General features: G+C 46.1%; 1 protein-coding gene across 2 annotated transcripts in view; it reads left to right on the top strand.

The window, feature by feature from the left end:
• Window positions 1–18,085, top strand: part of POLR1G (RNA polymerase I subunit G) — a 44,553-nt gene extending 26,468 nt beyond the window's left edge. The window contains exons 1-3 of one of the 2 annotated variants that reach the window (XM_078872082.1): window positions 11,483–11,647; window positions 13,033–13,177; window positions 15,082–18,085. In XM_078872082.1, the coding sequence (XP_078728208.1) occupies window positions 11,587–11,647; window positions 13,033–13,177; window positions 15,082–16,495 (1,620 nt within the window). In that variant the 5' untranslated portion in view covers window positions 11,483–11,586 and the 3' untranslated portion in view covers window positions 16,496–18,085. Of the gene's footprint in view, window positions 1–11,482; window positions 11,648–13,032; window positions 13,178–15,081 lie in introns of those variants that run through there. The other variant, XM_078872084.1, reaches the window with a different exon arrangement.
• The last annotated feature ends 1,668 nt before the right edge of the window (window positions 18,086–19,753 follow it).

The raw sequence follows: 19,753 nt of genomic DNA on the forward strand, positions 1-19,753 counted from the left end.
CTGCGTACGGTGCAAAAGAAATTCAATATGCATACATAATGAAACGGAGAGGTAGGCAACGACACGGTTCGAAAGGAGCCTAGATACATAACGTCCCTTGCTCCAAATCCACCGCTCTCGTAGCGACTGTTTACTCCCGAGTGTACTGTAGCGATCTTTAGGAAGCGGTGTGATGGACAAAAAATATCTGCACCGGTATGAGTCCTGTATTTCGCTGGCAAGCCTGACGGCAATCCTCGCAAACAAAGGGACCGATATGTCAACTTGGCAGAGATGTTGAATCAAATATTCAAGGGAATTCTCGCTTCACGTGATTCCAATTTACTGCTCAAGCGAAGGAGAGGGCACTTTATGAATCAACTTCATGACACAGGTGAAATAACAAAGACAAGCTAAAGGTGCAGCCCTGCAATTGCTTGCTCACGTGACTGCTGGCAGAATGACCTCCACTGCTGGCAGAAGGGCAAACTCGGCAGGGTATTGTGTCCTCTTCCACGGCGACCAGTTGTGTGGCAAAATATGGGTGCATCCCCATTATAACCCCACCAAACGCGACCTGGCGATCAAATAATGGTGGTGCACCCATTTGTACCGCTGAGAGGAGAGAGGCGGTGGTGGAATGTGAGAAACTCGCACCATCGTTTCAGCTGCCGCGACGAGAGATGAAATCGAACTGGCAAACCTCTGGAGCTGATGCCCAGTGCGCTAATAACTACACCACGGCAGCATCCCCCTGCGGTTAGCATCGGGAGGTCTAGTAACGGGACTTAGTGCTGCACAATACCCAACCATCACAGGATCCACTTTAGACTGCATACAAAGCAGTTGCGCAACTCCTAGTAGACCGCCCATGTGTGAGAAATTTGGCACGGCCAGAAGAGTGAATGATCGTTTTCCAGAACATTCCTATTTGCTCTGGTGGTTACACGAGACGCAGTTTCTCTGGAATAAGGAGACTGGCTGGGCGGCCCTCTACTCCACAATGTGCATTACATAATGAGGTCCCCTGCTATTTCATGCACAGTTCTTGAGAGGGAGATGTATGTTGAACTTCTTTTGCACCTTATGCAGCTAACCATGCTAATCGGAGGGGAGACACCGCGAGGTTTGTGGTTCCTCATAAAAGGACATTAGTAAAGCAGCCTCGTATTATTGTAAAAAAACAAATCTCCGTTATCGCCAATGTACTATCGACGTCATTTCACGACTATCCATTCGGACAATTGAGTGCACAAACAAATGTAACCTCACGGCGTTTTCTTTTTCTGCACAGTCATTGGTGACTAGGCTTAAAACGTCAACTCCCGATATTTCCAGAACCCAGTTTAACCACAAAGCTACCGAGTTAATAGTTACGTACTGATACCGTCTCCATTTCAAAACTCCTGCCATAATATGCGCAGCACAACGATAACAACGTGAAGCCAGCTTACCGCTTTCTTCTCCTGCTTCAAGAATGCGCCTTGCTTCTTGAGGCCACAGTGGCCACCCGGCAGGCGAGTGCGTCTTGCTTGCTTGCTGCCTTCCCCTATATCAGCGCTCTGTCACACACCTTGGGTTTCCTCTTCCTCTTACAAGGCCGGCCTTGCTGACGCACCGACCATGAGGGCGCGCTGCCACCACGGCGCTTGAAGGCTTTGCCGACAGCATGCCCTCACTCTGTCGGAACCCTGGTCGCTTCTTGCAAACGAGGCGATGTTTGGTCCCTTGGGTTCTCACCTGCTTAGAAATATGGAAACTATTTTGTTATTTTACCAGGAAAGTCCCACTGAGCTATGTACAGTGAGGGAAAAAAAGTATTTGATCTCCTGCTGATTTTGTACGTTTGCCCACTGACAAAGAAATGATCAGTCTATAATTTTAATGGTAGGTTTGTTCGAACAGTGAGAGACAGAATAACAACAGGCAGAAGCACCGCCCAACCACTATGTGTATGTTGAACTTCCTTCGCACCGTACGTAGCCAACCGTGCTAATCGTAGGTGATGCATTACTTCTCACAGGAAAACATGAATTAAATTCCTCCTGTGTGCAGGAACTTTAATAAGAGGACCAACAAGTTATTACAATACTGTAATTGTTTTAAAAATAGCAATTTAGGGGTTCAGTGTGGTAAAAAACAATTGTTCTTGGCTAAACATCCCAATATATATACGTTTGAATTCCAACTAGAAGCTGGTTTAGCTGCGGAATGGAATACATTTTGCTATGAAAATGCCAGTGCAGGAAAATAGTACATTTGCAAAAACCTGTGGGAAAACACCTTCACGATTGAACTATGTTTTGTGGCAATTATAGGGATGCATTTGTGGTCAACCTTTTGTTGAAAGGTTTTACATATATTTGCCGGGTAATCAGACGTGCTTTTCATATTGCCACCCATGCACATTTAAACACCCACAGGGGTTCGATTCACAAATATTTGCTAACCTCATCTTATTTTTATCCGATATCAGCGATAACTTTGTACAGATTTTTATTTTTTACTTAAGTGGTGGAGTTGGTCAGTGTGCTGAGCCGGCACGGCTGAAAGCCTGCGTTCAAATCCAGGGCTCAGCTGCAAGCCTGTGATTAAACCGCGTTCTTAAATGGAGTAACGAGCTGATGGTCTCACATTGTTTGGAGACTGAAAATGTCCCACTTGTGGAGGTTAGGAGAGAGGGGGGTGAGAGGGAATGCAGAGAGATGGATGCTCGGAATTACACTGAGAGATGGAATGAGGAGCAAATGCATGGCATGGACAACATACGCACGCTAAAGGAATACTTTGACTGTGAGAGAAAAGTAAGCGGTGCCAGGTAAACACCAATAAGTCACACAGCATATTGAAATATGGCCGAGGGAGTTAAAACAAGAAGATCCTTGGATAGATAAATAATCTGCAAGCTCGCGTCATTATCCGAGCCACTCATAGGACAGTGGGGATGCTGTTCAAAGTCGTGTAGTGGTTAGAAGGCACTGGAAAGAGGTCGCTAGTTGAATTTGATCAACTGGCGAGGCAGTTGAAATAGTCGTGCAGTGGTTAGGGCACTGGACAGAGGTCGTCGGTTGAATTTGATCAATTGGCGAGGCAGTTGAAATAGTCGTGCAGTAGTTAGGGCACTGGACAGAGGTCGCTGGTTGAATTTGATCAACTGGCGAGGCAGTTGAAATAGTCGTGCAGTGGTTAGGGCACTGGACAGAGGTCGTCGGTTGAATTTGATCAACTGGCGAGGCAGTTGAAATAGTCGTGCAGTAGTTAGGGCACTGGGCAGAGGTCGTAGGTTGAATTTGATCAACTGGCGAGGCAGTTGAAATAATCATGTAGTGATTATGGCACTGGGCAGCAGTCGTGTGAGCGAGCCAATGCAGTGGGTGCACTTTGACCTTTCTCATAGAAAGAACACGTCACACGCATTGATGATTCGCGATAATGTTGCTGTGTTGGAGTAAGTTTGTTCCCGCGACGTGAGCGTGGGCTCAGCGTGCTGAGGCAGTTTCCATGATGCATGCCACACAGGGAGGGCGGCGGGGGGGGGCTCTCCTTGCCCACAAGTACAAAGATCTCCCGTATAGCCCGAACAGACTGTTGGGGAAAGTGCTGTTTGCGAGCAGCACCTATGAAGGCTGGCACAGTGGCACACGAGAGGGTGGTGAGCCGAGACCACCACGCTGGACCGCCTTTGTCTCCCCGGTGGTGATGCTTACCCACAGCGCCAGGCGGCGATGGACTGGGACGAAAAATTCGGCCCAGGCATTTGTGAACACACCGGCCCAAATTCGTGCAAGGTTACAATAATTTATTAGATCTATATTATTTTTACGAACATTTTTTAAAGGCTAATTCTACGTACTGAACACATATATATATAAAATATACGATCTTATCAGCACTTGTACGCAATGCAATATCGAAAAAAAAGGTTGACTCATTGAACAGGGCTTAACCTCGACTCGATTTTTTAAGAGCAGCGACTTTAATAGCAACCGCGGATATGGCACTCGTCGGCCGACACAACTTTAAAGGAGCAATCTGATGCACATGTGTCTTTCAAACGACGCAGCACGCACGCACCGACCCATACAACTTACACACTTATTGCGCAAACATCCCAAAAAGATCGTAGTGCACTGGAAAAAAAGACGTATTTTTTACCTCGGCTAGTTTAAAGTTAGACGACAAAGTGCCGTATTAGGAGCTAGGTGGTAATTTTACCACGCGATCTCATTGGCCCATTTGGGCTGGTCCAAAACACAAATGGGCCGCAGGGTGATGAAGAAACTTTGGGGCTGCCGAATATGGGAACTTAACGCCAACCGAGAGCGTAAACAAGCAATAAAGCCTCAACATTAGAGGTCATAAAACATTTTAATGAAAACAAATCTACATTTTAAAAAAATGTTTACTCCGATCACATTAACAATTACCCCCCACACAGACCCTCGGAATGGACCGGCCCACCGGGCATTTGCCCGGACGTGGGGGCCCTTTGGCCAGTTGAGATAATCGTCACCGTGAGCGGGAGTCGAACTTAGGCTCGCCGGGTTCTTGGCGCAGCGCGCTGACCGCTACACTGCGGCTCACCACACAAAGGGGCGCGGACGAGACGCCTCTTAGCCCACAAGTTATGCACCCCCCCCCCCCTTCCCATCATCGTCAGGCATGCTCAATCCACTGCTGGACGAACGCTTCCCCCGAGCCGTCGCCACCTCCCACGAATCCTGCAATGGAATAATAGTCCACCCAGCACCTGCACGCGAATTTTTTTTAATCGCTCCATCTCCGTTGTGCACGAACGTCCATTCAGAAGCGTTCCATTCACCCGTAAAGAAAAACTACACAAATACTGCGCACGTGAATGCAACGTTCAAGCTAAAGCCCTTCTCGGCCAGGATTGAACTCTAGTACCCGATTAGTTCCACTGTGATGCTTGGAGTGATGGTTAAACATCGTGCGAGGGCTGTTTCAAAGTGGTAGGTTTTTAATGTGGCCACGAACTGGTGTGAAATTAAGTTGTGGGCCGCATTCGGCCCATGGGCTGTCGGTTCCTCATTTAGTGATGAAGGGGTTATCTCATTTAACTCTGCCCTTCGGTGCAAATAGCAAAGGTTGGACAATATGTTGAAAATATGCGCCTGGCATTCAACCCCTTGCACGATACGATTCAGGCATCGAATATTTTTAGTATAATTCTCACCGTCTCGTTGGTATTGCTTCTCGTGTTTGCTGCTTTGTGCACGTAGTGTCGTACATAACGCTTTTTCGTGAGCCTGAGTCGAACCATTCGCGTGTAAATTGCGCCTTTCACAGGTGGCCAATTCTCGCGCGCATGATTAGAACGCAGGGAACACGAGCCTCAACATCTGTTTCAATTGCTGAATAGATGCTTGATTACACGCAACGTGTAGAGAAGTTGGGAATATCGCTTCAATAAGGCCCTGCGCACAGCTCAACCAATTACCCAGCACGCTGCATTTTAAAACATCCGCTCTTTGAATGAAGCCTTTTCACCTGCGATCAAATCGTCGCACCCAACCCGCACCGGTCAAGTCTCGGAAAGTTCAGCAAAGTTGAGCTCGGGCACTGCAACATTGGGAGACCACCCGCCCTGGCGTCGTGATACAGGCGTTAGAGGCTATTCGGCAATGCTCCCCGACAATCACCAATCGCCACTCACCGGCACAGTGAAATTCGGTCGAAAGAATCTGCATGATCTTGCACGGCGTGGGGCGGCCTGTCACCCAGATTTGCCATTTGCAAGGCGTTTTGAGTCACAACCGGCACAGTAACTTGTCATTTCGTCGGATGTGGCTAAAATAGTCAGCAGTTTCTTGTTGTTTGCTGCGCGGTCACCGTGGGGTTATACGGGTTGGGCACAAGTTGCAATGACCATGTTTCGTTCCTCATACTTTGGAGATGTGGTGCAGCGTGTCGGACCAGATACAGCTCTTCCTCCTTTATTCTTTGTGCGGCGCCTTCAGTGGCGCAAGACACGAGAGACGGACAGATAAACGCGTACGGGTCCATCAGCCGAGGCTGTCTGTGGTGTACCGCATCTACTCGTCAGAATAATAAATAATGATAACTCGTGGTTGGATAGAGCGTCCTTCACGCCAGGGCGTCTTAGAGCGTTTTACACGGCACGTTAAAACCTAATTAATTGCAAACATGACTTAAGAAAAGCTGGTTAAAAATAGCTGCAAAGATTTGAGGAACAAGAAATGCGGCAATAATATTGAGATGAAGAGGGAATGAGGGCTGGAGGAAAAAGGGCAGTTAAAGGAGGGGACATTTGCGGGAAGAAAGGAGGGAGATTTGGCAATGTTTGAATATACATTTTTATCTATTTACAATAAATCCAGACATTTTGCCCAGTGAAGACTTTTAGTCTCCAGGCGAGGCAGTGATTTTTTCTGGAAGATTTTGTTTGCGGTTTTTTTTGCTGTTTTTTTACCTGGATTTTTCTGTTTGCGCATAGTCGCTTTAAGATGTTTTCTTGTTCATGTTTTTTTTTGTTGCGGTTGCAACCGATTCAAGATCCGAATGGCTCACAGGGCTATACCAAATAAGGGAAACTGAAAAAAACCAGTGCTAGGGAAGGCAGCCCAGTGGTGTGTAGGTTTCCCGTATTCCTCTCATTGATGATCGACTGGTGATCGATTATGGCGGGAACGGTTATTTGCAATGATCATACTTCCTCAGCTTCGAGGTACGGTTCAGTGTGCAATGCCAGATAGAAGGGTTCCTCTTCCAGTCTCGCAAAGTGCTAGAGCATGATAGCGGGGAATACAAGCTACTTACCATGTTTCAGGTTAGTGTTTTGTAAAGAGGTTATTATATTCTACATTTATGATCGAAATGTCATGTAACATTACATGTGGGGGGGGGGGGGGGTTGCTTTCCTATTATTTTTAAACAGCCGTTGTAGGTCAAAGGGCATTTCTGAGACGTATTCATACATGTAAAGAAAAAATTCTTAATCATAGATGTACAGTTTTCATTTTATTTACATGCATTTAAAATATATATTATATTCCCTCTGCTAAAATAGTAATAACGTCGAACAGAGAAAACAGCATGTTATTTTAAATATTATGAATATCTCCCACAAATCGTTCAACACTCTCCTCTAAGACACGGGGGCATGGCATTCACAATGTTCAAACAGCCGTTGAGAAGAGACTTAGAAGAGACATTAGATGTCAGCAGGGTATCTATAAACAGATCACCTTGTAGAAGGAAAAAAACGAATGTATATGCAATAAATTTTATGGGAACCTCATTTGCCAGTAAAAATATGATAATTGGTTCTTTACCCTTCTATCTGGCAACAAAACTGACACCTTTTTACAAGGAGTCATGTTTGAATAGACCGCAATACCTGCAGTCATAAAACAAACAAAAGAACATAACTCTGATAATGTGCACTGTCCTTGAAGTTGATTGGTCCACACCCGAGACAGCTTTCCTTAGAGCCTAGTCTCACATGGGTTGGACCAGATGACGCCAAAAGGCGCACTTTTTTGGTGCGCCTTTTGGCGTCATCTGGTCCAACCCATGTGAGACTAGGCTCTAAGGAAAGCTGTCTCGGGTGTGGACCAATCAACTTCAAGGACAGTGCACATTATCAGAGTTATGTTCTTTTGTTTGTTTTATGACTGCAGGTATTGCGGTCTATTCAAACATGACTCCTTGTAAAAAGGTGTCAGTTTTGTTGCCAGATAGAAGGGTAAAGAACCAATTATTATAATAAATTTTATTTTTATTTCATTAATTGAGTTGACTTTGTATTAGAGTGGGAACAATTTCACTGGCCTGGTTGCTCAGCAGTGGGGACAGCAGCTCCCAATCGGAAGATTGCGAGTGCAAATCCTAAGTTGTGGGATTCACTCAGCTCAGTATTCCTATCAGGTCTAAAAAATAATGCCGCTTTGTGGGGAGGTTAATCAACGATGATTGCCATATGGATATAGGCTTACGCCCACCATAGGACAGTATAATTTCTGCCAGTAGTTTCCTGGCAGAAATTCAGGAAAGTACTTTGAATTGAATTTTGATTTAAAGCTTTCGTGACTACAGGGATTCATATTATTGGTTCTTTCGGTAAAGTCATGTAGAAGGGAAATAATAAAATAATAAAAATATAAAACAATACAAATTCTCACGACGTTTCGACTGCAACACAAGCAATCATCATCAGATGTGAAATCCACAGCAAGAACATTTGAATAGCTTACAATTTAGCACGTGAAATATTTTGCTGGGTGTGCCACTTTGGTAGACTACCACAGCAAATCATATCAGGATATTATAATAATTATGAAGAGAATGTTTTACTGCTGCAAATCTCGCACACATTGAATGCATTGTTCGACTGAGAACTCGGGCGCGGAATCAAAGCTCAAAAGTCCCTTGTATTCCAGCCGGGACAGGTCCGCCCAAACATGTGAGCCTGAACATGTGAACCTATACAGGTGAGTCTGATCATGTGAGCCTAAACAAGTGAGCCTGGACAGGAGAGAGCCTGGACAGGTGAGCCTTGAATTTATATTCTTTGGGTTGTTCGGTAAAGTCACGTATATCGACGAACGCTTGTGTTGCGATCGAAACGTCGTAGTTTTTTTGTTATCTTCTTTCAACCTATCTACGTGACTTTACCGAAACACCCAAAGAATATGAATTCCTGCAGTCACGAAAGCTTTAAGCCTTGAATTGATGTTTTAAGGTGGATGGTGCTTGGATGATGCTGCCCTTGTGTGGCAGTGGGAGAGAGAGTTCCAGACGGCTGTCGGTGCAGCTACGGAGCAACGCCGCTCAGCCAGGACGCTCCTGGTTCTGGGTACGAAACACATTCCTCCTGCGGAGGGAGCTGGTAGGAACGTTGGGTTTTTCGGTCAATGGCGTGGTGTATTTCGCAAATATGCCCGACTGTGAGGGCGGGCACAAGCCGGCGTGAGTAGGTTAAACGTTGCGTTTTATAAGGGCACCACGGGGTGACCAGCCCCTCCCCACCCAGCCCCACCCCTCCCACCCCCCACCCAACCCCTCCCCACCCTCCCCACCCAGCCCCTCCCCACCCTCCCCACCCAGCCCCTCCCCACCCTCCCCTCCCCACCCAGCCCCTCCCCACCATCTCCTCTCCACCCAGCCCCACCCCTCCCATTTTTGGATGCACGACGGACGGACGGACACAATAATCCCCTGTGGGATGGTGTAACCAGGAGGTTCCTACCAGTATAAGTAGATCTTTATTCGTGTTCCGTAGCACGCGGCGGTTTACCGTGGTCAGTGGAGTAGTGAAATAGCTATTTTCAAAGGATGTATGTTGAACTTCTTTCGCACTGTACGTAACCAACCGTGTTAATCGTTGGTGCTGGATCCCACGTTCATATTTAAAACGCCTACTGTAAAAGTTATATACAGTATTGAAAATATGTGTGTATACGTCATGTTTTGTGTCAGCTGATACCATGGACATCGTTGCAAACGAGATGTTCCATCGGAAGGGATTATCCAAGTGAAATATTTTAAATGTAAACAAAAACACCTAAAATGTAGATATGGTATTTAATGTTCTGGATCTTTGCAGTCCCTTAATTTGCATGGCATGAAGTAAATTTAAGGCCATCACGAATCAGGGAGTCGAACCGATTGGTTGTCGGATATGGTTCGGGGTTAACCAAAACAAACCTTTTGAAACCTTTATACGGTTCAAAATAGTTTTCAGTGGGTGGGTTACGGTTAACCATTTTCCAAAAACCAATAAGCGAATTCTATGTTTTTCATTGCAGAGTATGCAACTTCATTATGGTTCGATTTTTGGTGGCAGTTCATAAAATGAGCGGTTCTTCCGATTTTAGATTCGATTGTTGTACTGAGCTTCAATGCTTCCACATCTATGCCCTTCTCATTCACCCACTTGCCAGCGCGGTGAAGTATGGTGAAAAGTAACCCAGGTACGACGTGGGGTAGCCCTCATCCAGCAGTGGAGTGAGAAGGGCTTCGTAATATGTCCATGATTGACACGTGGGTAATTATGCACATTTTTGGACCATCTTATTTGACAGGTACTATTCTATTCTTTGGTTCTTTTCGGTTAAGTCACGTCTAAAAATAAAATAATAAATTAAAATAAAATTATTTTATTTTTAGACGTGACTTAACCGAAAAGAACCAAAGAATAATTCCTGCAGTCACGAAAGCTCCTAAATTAAGAAGGTACTATTCTACTTCACCGAGTGTTAACATCCCCAGCGTTTAACAGTACTCTCCTTTTTTGTATTTGGGTTGTCACCAACACTGGGTTAAACAACATGGTGCACCTTTAACATGTGCACATGTTGTTCTCTTTTAGCCCCGCCCCCCCCCCAAATACGTTCCATTCATTGGCTACCACACTCAGATAAGCTCCTCCCCCCTCCTCCCCCCCTTAACTTGTATTTAAGAATTTTTCGATTTAAAACTTTCGTGACTGCAGGGATTCATCTTCTTGGTTCTTTCGGTAAAGTCACGTAGAATGGAAATAATAAAATAATAAAAATAAAACATAATAAAATAATTCTCACGACGTTTCGGCCACAACGCAAGCAGCCGTCCTCAGGTGAAGAACAGGTCTGTCGAGAAGACAGAGTCATTCTGACTCTGTCTTCTCGACAGACCTGTTCTTCTGCTTGCGTTGTGGCCGAAACGTCGTGAGAATGATTTTGTTTAATTTTTATTATTGTATTATTTCCATTCTATGTGACTTTACCGAAAGAACCAAGAAGTTGTATTTAAGAACTTGTATCTTGGAATTGTTTGCCTCACTTAATACAGTAAATCTAGCTGTGACGGTTCCACCTGATGACGGAGACTTGTGTTGCCTCCGAAACGTCGTTATTTATTATTTTATTTTGTTTCTATTAATTTTATTTTTTACCTACGTGACTTTACCGATAAAAACCCTAAGAGTATAATTATGCACGCTCTGCCACGAGGGGGAGACACCGGATTGATTCCACAATCGACTCATTGTTTCACATCAAAGCAATCAGAATCGATTCCCAAAGTTTCACCACAACTGCTGCGCTAACTTTCTCAATTGATGAGTAATTATGGCTCCAGTCGTTATTGATCGTTTACTTACGACCTTGAAATTTATCGTAAAGATCGCGATAGTTCGTCAAACTTGGCGATTTCATGCGGGTTGTAATGAATCGAGTGAGTAATTGAATTATCGTGAAAATCGATTCCCATGAACATGCCAGGCGAGATTACAGGGTATCCCACTTTTGTTCCGTAAGTGTTAAACAATTACCTCCGTTTCAGTTGCTTTTGTTATTAATCCATATTACATTTATTATCTATAACTAGAGTAATCTGTGAGAAAAAAAGAAAACAAATGTCTTTAAAATAAAAACAATAAAATACAAATATCGCTTCACAGTATTTCCACCCTCTCACTTCATCTTCAATGGTATCGCCCACCTTGTCCTTTGACCCTTACCGGTGGGTGGGGTCAGGGGTTACGCGCGCCACGTGGTTCCGCACTCCACGTGCGGGAAGGCTTCGCTCACAGCTTCGCGTGGCCTGCGCGAGATAGAAAGAAAAACAACTCCAGAAGAAAGGATGAAACGACGATCCAGTACCCGCAAAGTGTCCGACAGTGAGAACGAGCGAGCTGAGGGCGGTGAGTGTATGAGCGGGGAGCGACGCACCGGGGGTTATGCGATGTGTGTGGTGCCCAGAATGATCGTTTTCTGAGTCTCGGCGTGGCAATACGTGCGTTGAGATACATGCCAATGTCCTTCGTAATAGAGACTTCGTGTAGTGTTGCTGTTCTTGCGTTGAAGCGCAGACTACAGGGTGGTCCAGATGTCTTAATTATTTAAAACTTAATACAAAAAATTATATCAATGGGGTGAACAGAAATGAATAAGCAATGTAATTAATAGGGGGTCACAACACATGTGGACCAACCTGTAGTGTAGTTTGCTATATCGTCCGTATTTTGGATCGCGCTATCTGTGGCTTGTATTGAATTACTTCGGTGGGTAGAATTGTTTTGAGGTTAGGCCTGTCATCTCTTAGTTTACAGGCAACCGGGACAGATCACGGGAAGATAAATATATCTCAATACCTAAAGATCGGTACAGGAGACGGTAGGTCTTTCGTCAAAAGTTTCTGAACATCACTAAGGCGTTGCATGAGCACATGAAAGTGAGAATCAGTGTTGATGGGCAGCTGACGGAGACATACCAGCCAGACGTGGGGTAAAGCAAAGATGCGTGCTTGCGCAAACCCTCTTCGCCGTCTACGCAGCTGTTCTGTACAAACCTTGGCGACCTGTGAGTACGATACATCACATTTCGTGCTGACGGTGGAGTCGTCAACCTCTCCAGGAGGGTTGCCAGATGTCGCATCTCATCGCGGCGCGAATGATTCTCACGGACAGCAAATTATGTTTATGTGCTGTTGCAAGACTTGAATCTACATTTCTTACGACGACGTTTGTGCACAGACGACAGCTGTCGGCAGAGGGCACTGCAACAGAGCGCACAAAAAAAGAATTGTACTTTGCCACGCACCCTACCTACGTCCGTGCTCCCCACCTGCATCAACCCACATTGTCCAGCCTGGTCAAATAATTAGTCACCCACACGGCCGTCTGGAAGGCGCTCTTCCTTCCGATATTCGGTAGCCACTGCAGCTATGCAATTTAAAATTTAGATTGAAAACGAATTTCTTTAGAACTACATGTTGTGTTGAATTTGATGTCCTTCCCCCACACCTCCGATTAGCACGGTTGGCTACGTATGGCTCGAAATAAGTTCAACATACACAAACAATTGTCCAGGTGAACTGTTGTAATAAATATAACAATGAGGGCTACTCAAGGGACATTATTGTTGTATGTGCGCAGCTGTACGAGCACAGTTTAATGAATTCTCGCTCGAGCCAACGATTGATACGGTGCAAAAGAAGTTCAGCATACATCCATCCAGCAGTGGATTTAAAAACGGCATGTACAAGTGCAATGTGTATTAACTCTGAACATTTTACGTTTTTTTACAGAAATCTTAAGCAACGTGTTTGAGTGCCCCCCGGATTTCGAGCAGGGTGCCTACATTCCACTCGGCGGTCTCACGGTAGAAAGTGCCAAGGCCTCGTCCACTGAAATATGGCTCATCCAGGCACCGACAGACTTCTCTCCACAGTGGTAAGCATCAGCAATTATCTTCTTTAACATCTTTTCACTTTTGATTTAAAGCTTTCGTGACTGCAGGGGTTCATAGTCTTGGTTCTTTCGGTAAAGTAACGTAGAAGGGAAATAATAAAATAATATATATATAAAACAATAAAAAATTCTCACGATGTTTCGACTGCAACACAAGCAATCATCATCAGGTGTGAAATCCACAGCAAGAAAATTTGAAAAAAGTGGCGGTTTTTCCGTGGCGGAAAAACCGCCACTTTTTTGTGGCAGTTCTTGCTTTGGATGTCACACCTGATGATGATTGCTTGTGTTGTAGTCGAAACATCGTGAGAATTTTTTATTGTTTTATATTTATATTATTTTATTATTTCCCTTCTACGTGACTTTACCGAAAGAACCAAGAATATCTTTTCACTTGCTTTACATATATATCCATAATAGTTGTTTTTGTTTAGATCGTGTAAATATAAATGTGTCACCTGATGATGCTAGTCGTAATCAACGGCGAAACGTCGTACTCGAATTGTAAATGTTGTGGGTTCACTCTCGAACACACCGGTGTGCTGAACTAGTTATGAATTGGCATGTTTTGTTTATGTGACAAACCTTACTAATTGGCTGTGGTGGGTTTAACAACACATTTATATTAACGCGATGTAACCCAAAACATTTTTACATGAATATATATTGCCGTTGGGGTGTTTATTTTATTTGGTGTTCTTATCACTAGCCTGCGTGCTTTTATTAGATTTTTACAGTTTTTGTTTCATTATGCATTTTTATATTCATACTTGTACTTCTGTACAGCACTTTCAGACCTCCAGTGCTTTACGAGTGTAGATTATCATTTTTAGCATTATTCTGTACAATATAGCCACCCCCGCCCCCCTCTACCCAGTGATTGATTTTGTATGAATCGGTTGGAATTCGATTCCAGAGGCATCCATTCCTTTTGGTCCCATTTTCAGTATCTCTTGTTTCGTCTTGTCTGTGCACTTGTCCACGCTGTTGGTCGAAATGCAACTTTATATTTACAATTGGCATGACCTGTGAGTAATCCATTCTAGGGGGCACTATTTAATGTGTCTTTCCAGTATGAGAATCGATTTTAATTGAGAAAAATGTGATGAGTGTTACACACTTAATAAGCTTCAGATAATACTGGCATGGTTCCCATATTCAGGTTACTGCTACACTTAAAAATGCACTTCCTTGCATGTGAATTTATAATGCAGACAATCTTCTTGGTTTTTTCGGTAAAGTCACGTAGAAGGGAAGTAATAAAATAATAAAAATAAAACATAATAAAATAATTCTCACGACGTTTCGGCTACAACACAAGCAGCCGTCTTCAGGTGAAGAATGAGACACTGCCAAGCTGGGAGCTTATATATAAGCTGAGTTGGGGGTGTAAGAAGAGCGCCTTAACAAAAGGATGTGCGCTCTTCTTACACCCCCAACTCAGCATATATAAGCTCCCAGCTTGGCAGTGTCTCAATCTTCACCTGAAGACGGCTGCTTGTGTTGTAGCCGAAACGTCGTGAGAATTATTTTATTATGTTTTATTTTTATTATTTTATTACTTCCCTTCTACGTGACTTTACCGAAAAAAAAACAAGAAGATGAATTCCTGCAGTCACGAAAGCTTTAAATCGAAATTTAATGCAGACAATGTTATACCATAGCTTTAGTTATGTTTGTGGTTGTGCTCTACAGCTCGCTGATATCTTTTCGGGTTTTACCGCGTGTCGTTCACCGTGATGTCCGACGTCTCGCTTCGAAACCTTCAGTTCCTGAACGTAGCTGATATCAAGCAATGCAATGAACGTCGTGCTTTGTGATGAAAACTCAATCAATAGTTGCGGCCAATCAACAATCCAGAAAACTAACACAAACGTGTTTTCTAGTTTGACAGGTATGACGATCCCGCTGGAGGGATTCGAACGCGTGACTTTGGACAAGGAGAACAAGCACTACAGAATCATGAGCAGCTGTCGAGAGATGCCCAAGACGGGCGTGGTGCTGCCTATGGAGAAGGGAGGCAACTTGCAGTGGGCTGCAGTGTTGAAGGGAATGATCTCCGTCACCGAGGAGGCAGTTGGGATGGCAAATGGCAGTGGAAAGATTCATCCGGTTCCTGTTCCTCCTCCGCCGAGCATCCCTGAGGGTCTCCGGCAGAGGTTTAAGCCCTTCGGATACAGCCAGCCAGTCGGCGCTCAGGAGCACGTTGCGGACAGAAAAGAAACTACTCGGAAAAAAAGTAAATTGGCCGTCGAGCCTGAATTGGTGGTCAAGGATGAACCCGATGGGCGCAAACGGGCAAAGGACAAAAAATCACGTGAAAAATCTAGGGATGAGACTGTGCCGGCCGCACCACTCGCTGTGCAGGTGAAAGTGGAACCCGATGAGGGCGATGGCAAGGCTCACGGCAGGAAAAAGAAAAAGAAAAACAGGGAGAAGGACCGGGAGGTGGCGGCTCCAGTGGTTGTCGACGGCAGCAATTTGGCGGTGCGGGTCAAAGAAGAGGGCGCGGAAGAACGTAACGGTAATGAGGCGAGTCCAGAAGCAGCAACGAGAAGCGGTGGAACCGAGTCGCCGTTGCTACGTCTGCAGGACGCGGCAGGAGAGAGCGAGGAGGGAGGGAAGGAGGAGGTTAAACCTAAGAAGAAGAAGAAGAAAAGCAAAAAGGATAGGAAGGAAGAGGCGCCACTGGCAGCTGTGGAGATGAGCGAATTGTCAGAAGGTGCGTGTGCAGCAGTGGAGATCGAGCAGGGATCGACTGAGTCTCGTTCCAGGAAAAAGAAGAAAAAGAGCAGAGACAAGGAGAAAACGGCCGTGGGGGAGGGAGTTTGTGCGGCGGACTTGATCAAAAACGAGGCCGATGACGGCGTAGAAGTGAAAACGGAGATGGAATCGTGGGATCTGATAAGGGAGGAGGCCGCCTCTCCCTCGGCGTATCCCTGCGTAGTTCCCAAGGCGGAAGCGGAGCAGAATGAGCCTTCCGTTCGGAGGAAGAAAAAGAAACGGCGAGATAAGGACGCGGACAATGCGGACGATGCGGGGGGAGAGGGGCACGTGGCTGCGGGGACGACGAGCAGCCGCGGTGTGGTGGCGGGCGACGCAGGCGCGGCAGACGTCGAAGTGGCGGACGTAGCCGTTGACGACACGGAGCCGAATCCGGTCAAACGAGAAGACGAGAAAGAGGCTCGGAAGAAAAATAAGAAGAAGAAGAAGAAGAATGAAGGAAGAGGAGGAGGAGGAGAAGAAGCACGTGGCGGTGAAGAGAGAGGAGCCTGCGAGCGATGCAGCCGCTGTGGATGAACACGCTTCGAGGAAGAGGTCTAAACACAAACAGTCGGAGGAGGAAATCCCAGATGCCGATGTCGGTGAACGTGTTCACAAGAAGAAGAGGAAGAAATGAGTGGTCGTTTATTTCGTTTTTAAATGTGAATCATGTTTGTCACTCGTGATTAAAGTGGATGTTATAATGACCTGTGTTCAGGAATAACATCGCAGCGGCAGAGCTTTAGATGCAGTGCATAACTTGGGCCGACTCAAACATCGTGTATAACATCTCAAGTTTATCTTTGTTCTCTTTTATTTTTCCCAGGTTGTAATCAACAATTGTAATGCACCTGCCTCTACAAGTGCGGGCAAGTTCGTCAATATTAATGTGCCGCTAAAGCGTGCACTGTTAAAATGTCAACGTTTTATTTCACCTTCGAAATGTGAAGTTTTGCTCCCGTTGTAAACATAAATGAAAGGTCTGCATGGACGGCTAGGGGACTGGTGCCTCCGGTTCAGCTTTAAGTTATATCTGCTCTGACCTTAACTTTAATGCTTTGCGCCATATGGCTGATGTCGGGGAAATCCACAGGGTCCCAAGCCCATTTCGCGACGTAAAACTGCACAAACGTGTCTTCTAGTTTCACCAGTAACACGGCGTCCGTGTTGATGTTGATTTTGTTAACACGGGATAACAGCGTGGGACAAGCGGGCACGGCAGGCGTGGGGATGGTTCATTGTCCTGCTATTGTCCTACAAAAGAGCCTGATGGTGACAGTTTAATCGGCCCGCGTCGATGGCCCGATTGATTGTAAGAGTGGCTCGCGTATCACCGCGAACAGCTCCAATGTCGACGCGCTTTCCACACCGCTCCGGAGACAAAAAAACAACCCGCAGAAAATCTCAAAGCGCCCGGCGCGCGTCGATAAACATCTCTGCGTTTAATTGCTGCCCGAGATTTACGGACGCGACGCGCGCACGGCCATCCGCCCACTGCCAGCACAAGGTTGTTATGTTTTGCTTACGAGTGGTGCACGCGCGCGCGCCGCTGTGATGGCGCACGTTCGTTGGGGGTCTGGGGTAGTACTCGTGGCTGATTGGTTGTAGCTGGGCTTGGCTAATGGGCCAGTTGGTCACTAGCCACTTGGACCAGTGCAAGTGGCTGGTGGTCGAGTTGGGATTCGGAGTGGGACTAGTCCTATTCACTGGTTTGTACTAGTCGTTGGTTGACTACTTAATGTTATGAGTAGAACTAGTACTAGTGTCTGGTTGGCTATTTGGTTATGATTGGAGTTGGACTACAATTGGTGGCTGTTTGATTCGGGATCGGTATAACATTTGCTTGACGAGTGCTTGCCCCCTCTATGGCAGCGCATCACCTGGCACTGTCCCATTTTTCATTTCTGATGTCCACAGGGGGGCCCTTGCCATGTGCACGCTCCGATGCCCAGACTCGTTTTATCGCCGACAGTGCAGACCACCTTGGCTGTGCTGTCGCCTCTCCTCCCGGGAGGGGGGGGGGGAGCAGGTCATCCAAGGAGGTGTTCGTTCGCTTCGCCGGTTAAGATCCCTCCCTCGCCGATTGCCTCGGGCAGCCAGTGTCATGTGTAGGTGGCCTTCTTTTCATTGGGGGGGGGGGGGGGGGTGAGTGTGTAGGGGGGTGGGGGGGGTTATTTGGGCGGGGGAGAATTTGGGGGGGGGGGTCCTCTTCCTCCCCGCGTCGGTGAACTTGAGCTCCCGGCAAAAGGAAAAGGGTCATCGGCACCTTCATCGGCGTGCTCGCTCGTGCGTTTTGACGCACGCTCGGCGCGATTGTCGGCGAGGAAGGAAGAGTGATTGATGGACGGGGATTGGGTTTATATTTTATCAGATGAGAACTCTAGGCAGGACAAAGGTGTAGCCCTGGCAGTATATTTCTCACCTCACTGCTGGCAGAAGGGCCTCCGCTAGAGGGGCAGCTCAAAGAGGGATGCTCGTTTCGAAGGTTATTTGGCCTACTCTCCCACGCTGGCCAGAAGTCTCGAAAGATGCTGGGGGGGTTCCCACGCTTTACCCCACCCACACACGCGACCATGCCGATCGACAACCGCGGTGTAGCCGTTTATACTGCTGGGTGGACAGGAGGCGGCGGCGGCGTGTAAGAAACTTTCACCATCGTTTGAGCTGCCGTGCCGGGAGATCGTACCGGCGACCTCCAACAGTGAAAGTCGTCCAGTGCGCTGACCATCACCCTTCGGCAGTATCCGCCAATACACGACCCGTCTGTGATGTCTCAAGGAAGCCTCGGCGTAGCCTTCCTGAATCAACAAAAGGGCAATATCACGGTCAGCATCGTGATGACAGTGAATCTCATGAACGGTAATGTTATTGTGAGTTTGTTTTAAGCCGACGGTACCTCCGGTGGCACGAGTGATGCGTTCGCATTTGCATCATCACTTGCCACAAGGCAATTTAAAACAAAACACGCAGAGGCAGAGACCACACGAAAACATAACACGAATATGCACGCCCGTGAATTGCACGGTGCGTTGAGAGAAAGTGTGTGTGTGCTTGTATTTTTTTTTTCACACGCAGCCGTTTTAAATATAATTACGGCTTACCTGTTCGGGGGGGGGGGGCGGGCGGTGGGGAGTGCCCGGCAACACCTGCGAATTTTCTTTTTAAATTGAGAGCAATTTATAATGAAAGTGACGATTAATTTGTAATTCGACGAGGAGGGTAGGCAAGAGAGAGGGATCGAGAGAGAGAGAGAGACCGCGTGTGTTGACCCTGAGAAATTACGAACACCGCCAAACAATTTTGTACTCTCAAAACCACCGTGCGCTCGTGTTCGAGGTACAATTACCCTCGCGTTAACGCGCGCGGAGCGATTGATTGGGGCCCATCATCATTAGAACGGTGTTTATCTCTTCCACACTTGCAAAACACACACTTGTGTTTTTTTGTATGAGCTCTCACCTGGGTATGTAGGTCACACGCGTGTATATATGTAGACAACTCAACGCATTCATCAGTAACACTGGCCTAAAATATATAGATAGTATAGGCGACGTTTCAGGCAATGGGCCTCCAAAGCACGCAAATTCACGTTTGTGAAATCTCGTGTCCGTAAAAAAAACTGCATGGCAAACAATGTGAAAGAAATGTGCTTTGAAGGTCCATTGCCCGAAACGTCGCATATTATAAATGTATTTTATAAACTAGATTCGAAGCTTTCGTGACTGCAGGAATTACTCTTTGTGTCTATGTTTTGTCTCTCAAATTTTGCAATCTTTGTAAGAACATAATCAACCA

The sequence above is a fragment of the Lampetra fluviatilis genome, chromosome 33 (genome assembly GCF_964198595.1).
Source record: "Lampetra fluviatilis chromosome 33, kcLamFluv1.1, whole genome shotgun sequence".
Lineage (NCBI taxonomy): Eukaryota > Metazoa > Chordata > Hyperoartia > Petromyzontiformes > Petromyzontidae > Lampetra > Lampetra fluviatilis.